The sequence below is a fragment of the Sardina pilchardus genome, chromosome 3 (genome assembly GCF_963854185.1).
Source record: "Sardina pilchardus chromosome 3, fSarPil1.1, whole genome shotgun sequence".
Lineage (NCBI taxonomy): Eukaryota > Metazoa > Chordata > Actinopteri > Clupeiformes > Clupeidae > Sardina > Sardina pilchardus.
Genome location: NC_084996.1, coordinates 28,579,103 through 28,584,102, shown reverse-complemented (window position 1 = coordinate 28,584,102; position 5,000 = coordinate 28,579,103). Strand labels below are relative to the sequence as shown.

The window sequence follows — 5,000 nt, the reverse complement described above, 5'->3', positions numbered from 1 at the left end:
TGTCAGAGTGTGCATATGCTTGTGCATGTGGGTTTCTGGGTGTGTATTTGAGGTGAGGATTGTGCATTTCAGATGGTGTGCATGTGTGTGTGATAATGTGGGTGGATGTGTATGTGTGTGTGTGAATGAGTGTGTGTAAGAGAGAAAATGTGGGTGTATGTGTGTGTGTGTGTGTGTGGGTGTGTGTGTACTGTATGCGTGTGTGTGTAAGAGGGAGAGAGAGAATGTGAGGGTGTATGGTCTGCCTTTCCTTCACGCGCCGCTGGTCCCCAGAGTGAGGAAACCATTTTACTGTCAGGCCATTCTGAGTGTGTGTGTGTGTGTGTGTGTGTGTGTGTGTGTGTGTGTGTGTGTGTGTGTGTGTGTGTGTGTGTGTGTGTGTGTGTGTGTGTTGTGTGTGTGTGTGTGGTTGAGAGAGAGAGTGTGTGTGTGTGTATGTGGTAGGGAGTGTGTGTGTGTGTATCTGTGTGTGTGTGTGTGTGTGTGTGTGTGTGTGTGTGTGTGTGTGTGTGTGTGTGTGTGTGTGTGCACATCACTCACACCAAATTGAGATGAGGTCTAATATACCCAGGCCCCTCGACATCACTTCCCCTCACTCATCAGTCAGCCGGCTGCCAACCCAAAGCCATCTGTCATACACACACCCCTGCACACACACACACACACACACACACACACACACACACACACACACACACACACACACACACACACACACACACACACACACCACAGCACAGCACAAGGCCCTACACAAACACACACTGCCACACTCACTCCTATACATCTGCACACACAAGCATACCCTCCCTATGTACAACCTTTTACACACACACAAGCTGACCTGTCCACTCTCCCACATAAACTTTGATGCTCTGCTGACTTGAGTTTTTCAGAGATTGAGATATACAGAGAGAGAGAGACAGAGAGAAGAGAGAGAAAGAGAGAGAGAGAGAGAGAAAGAGAGAGAGAAATAGACAGAGAGAGAGAGGAAGAGAGAGAGAGAGACAGACAGCGAGTGACAGAAACAGAGAGAGCGAGACCAAAAGTGAGAAAAAGAGATTCGTGGAAATGGACAGAAGCAGAAAAAAGGGAAAAGGAAGGAGAAGAGTAGAGACTGGAGAAGGATACAATGACATAAATCACAGATGACTCAATGACAAGGAATGGAGAGAGAGAGACAGAGACAGAGAGAGAGACAGAGAGAGACCGAGAGAGAGAGAGAGAAAAAGAGAGAGATGTAAGGAGTAACAGGCGAAAAGAAAAGAAGGAAAAGTAGAAAGGCAAGAGGCGGAGTCCAAGGGAGTGCACATTCTGGCGTATGGTAATGACTAGACGGCCACGGCTGACCACAGGACAGAGTTCACTCAGCGCTCCACTCCCCCTCTCATTACACACCGGCCCGCACTGCAGCCGCACGCTGTCCAGCGCTCCAGCGGCTAACTTTAACTCACCAATGAGAGGGCTCGCTCAGCACAACCGCCCGCCCGCCCGCCTCGCACCCAAGCTGTCCAGCGCTCCAGCGGCTAACTTTAACTCACCAATGAGAGGGCTCGCTCAGCACAACCGCCCGCCCGCCCGCCCGCCTCGCACCCAAGCTGTCCAGCGCTCCAGCGGCTAACTTTAACTCACCAATGAGAGGGCTCGCTCAGCACAACCGCCCGCCCGCCCGCCCGCCTCGCACCCAAGCTGTCCAGCGCTCCAGCGGCTAACTTTAACTCACCAATGAGAGGGCTCGCTCAGCACAACCGCCCGCCCGGCCGGCCGCCCGCTCGCCTCGCACCCAAACTTTCAGACTCTGACCTCCAGAGAAAAATCCACAGTATTCCTCTCTCGCTCACACACACACATCTGTCATTCTCACACACACACATGTACTGTACCACAAAAAACAGCAGATAATAAAGACAGTAGCTCTTTCAGGGGGGAGGTGGGGGGTTCATTGTATCCCTGTACACACTGATGGAGCGTTTTAAGAGCACACCTGACGCCTTGCGAGATGAAAAGGAATATTCCCCCCTTCCTTCCCTCCCTCCCTCCCTCCCTCCCTCCCTCCCTCCTTCCACCTTTCCTCTCCCGGTATCCCTCTCTTCTCCCTTTGAAGTCCCAGTCAAAAGGAGCTTTGGCTTAAAGCAGAGTTGTCCCAAGCAGAGCAGAGCACAGCACAGCACAGCACAGCGCAGCACAGAGCGGTGTGGTGTGGTGTGGTGTGGTGTGGTGTGGTGTGGTGCGGTGCGGTGCGGTGCGGTGCGGTGCGGTGTGGTGCGGTGCGGTGTGGTGTGGTGCGGTGTGGTGTGGTGTGGTGCGGTGCGGTGTGGTGTGGTGCGGTGCGGTGTGGTGTGGTGTGGTGCGGTGTGGTGTGGTGCGGTGCGGTGCGGTGCGGTGGCAAGTGTTCCTGGCTGATAGGGGAACAGGATTAACCTTCAGCCGTGAGGTAGTGGGACAGGCCAAAGATTCATCGCACGGTCATATTGATCCCCCAAACACAGGCGCGTGCACACACACACACAAACACACATACATACACGCACGCACACACGCACATACACACACTCACACACACACTCACACACACACACACACACACACACACACACACACACACACACACACACACACACACACACACACACACACACACACACACACACACACACACACACACACACACACACACACACACACACACCAACACACAAACCAACACACACACACACACACTCTTCCCCTAGTGTGTTTTCCCACTGGGGTCTGGAATGACATGGCGGTTGTATTGATTTTCGCCTGAGGGAAAGCCAGGGTGAGCCAGAACATTACGCCTCCTCTAATTATGGAGGAGAGAGTTATTCCTGCTAATAACATTTATCCCTCCTGATTCCTCCAAATATTGACCCCACCGCATTCATCAAATCTGCAGGCTTTCCATTTTTCCAAAGGCAAGCCCACGGATGACTATTAGCTCCTGCAGAAGATGAAATATATCTCGGGGCTAACAGCAGTGTCCTCTCCCCTCTCCAAATGACAGTCCAGTGATTTGTTATTTACATGGCACTATCTAGCATGGGGTGAAAGCTTCGGTCTGGTCCAGTCTTGAGTTATCTTCACACACCAAAATCAAATCAAAATCAAAATCAGCTAGATCCCCTCTAATGCGCTGAACATCTGTGTTGTGTTCTAAGTCAAGTTTTTAAATAATCATTTCAGTTTGTTTTGAATGCTTCTCTGATGGAAACAGTCTGCAATGAGAATGTGCAAAACACACACACACACACACACACACACACAGTGCAGTGCACACACACACACACACACACACACACACACACACACACACACACACACACACAGCCAACATATCAACTGCTGCCTTTCTGGCCATGTTGCTCGTGAAAACCACTGCTTTAGTGTTCTTTCCATCGACCGCGGACACTCAATCTTATTGGATGCTTTTCCTTACAGTCAGCCCGGTGAGATCTCAATTGACTTGACATTACAACCAACATCAATTGTTCTGGGGTCAATTAACCGTGTTCCCTCTTGAAGTAAGTCAGGTCTTATGCGGATTAAATCCATTTGACTCTGGTGTCTCTGCGCAGGGCCGGTGGTCAGCTGAATTGGCTAAATGACTGATGGCCCGGGTTTGTCAATCCTCTCGGAGAGGAAGGAGGTATAAAGCACCATGCGCCAATTTAGTGGAATCGATGAAAAACAAAGAGATCACCCGGCAGATAAAAACCCCTGGTGTGGGCTGATATGGGTGTCTGTGTGCACCTCAGGGTGACAAATGGTCTCCCGACGCTCTTGTCTCTTGACTCTCAAAACGGCGTTATCCGTAGAAAACAACCACTGCGCCAAACCAGCAATGAGAAACAGCACCGCTAACCAATTCAACAATCCTGAGACTCTAAAGCTAATGTCAAGCAAGCATATTTGCATATAAATAACTAGCATCCATTTATGCATATCAATGACCAATATAATGGCACGGCATTGTGTCATCACACTATCTACAGTATAATAGACTTACTAATCAACATCTGTCATAATTAAGACTATTATTATTAATCATATAAATGATGAAGCGCTAAACATCAGTTTTAATCATAGGAATGTGGACACTCAAGGACATTTCATTAATTTGTTTGTTTTTCTACAAAACAAGTTAAGTGACCATTTGTTCCAGCATCAATTGTCCCACCATGTCTCTAGCAGACCAGCAGATGAGCTGTCAAACTGATGCAACTGGAGCTGAACCTCAAAAGAATTGCTCTATAGAGAACAAACTACTGTACCACATACCGCAACACTAACATCTGTTCCTGAATGTGGCGTGTGTATGTGCAATATGAGTGTGTGAACTATTGCACTGTGTTAGCGACACAAGCATCGCCTCAAGAGTATGTGCGTGTAGCTGTGTGTGTGTATGAGTGTGTGTCTGTGTGTGTATGATTGTGTGTGTGTGTGTCTGTGTGTGTATGTATCATGTGTGTCTGTGCGTGTGCATGTGTGCCTGTGCGTGTGCATGTGTGTGTGTGTGTGTGCGTGTGTGTGTGTGTGTGTCTGACCTGATAGGGTAGTCGGCAGCGCTGAGGTTGATGAAGAAGTCCCAGGCCCAGTCCTTCATGGCCAGCAGGTCGCCCATGGCCTGCAGGTACATGCTGAGCAGGCTGGCGCCGCCCCAGATGGTGGACATGCGCCAGGTGGTCACCCGCACGTTGGGGAACTGGGCGGCCAGCGCCAGCATCTCTCTATGCAGGTAGTTGGACCGCTGGGGAGCACAGAGAGAGGAGAGGGTGAGGGTGTGATAGGGTAAAGGTTGTGTGTGCGTGTGTGTTTGTGTGTGTGCATGTGCCGTATGTGTGTGTGTGTGTGTGTGTGTGTGTGTGCGCGTGTGTGTTAGTGTGTGTGCGCGTGTGTGTTAGTGTGTGTGCGTGTGTGTGTGTGTGTGTGTGTGCGTGTGTGTGTGTGTGTGTGTGTGTGTTTTCGCTTAACACAAAAAA

General features: G+C 50.2%; 1 protein-coding gene across 1 annotated transcript in view; it reads right to left on the bottom strand.

Annotated features, from left to right (window-relative positions):
* The window catches only part of xylt1 (xylosyltransferase I), an 80,970-nt gene that overhangs the window by 25,076 nt on the left and 50,894 nt on the right, over window positions 1-5,000 (bottom strand). The window contains exon 5 of the mRNA XM_062530992.1: window positions 4,566-4,768. Coding sequence (XP_062386976.1) covers window positions 4,566-4,768 — 203 coding nt within the window. The remainder of the gene's footprint in view (window positions 1-4,565; window positions 4,769-5,000) is intronic.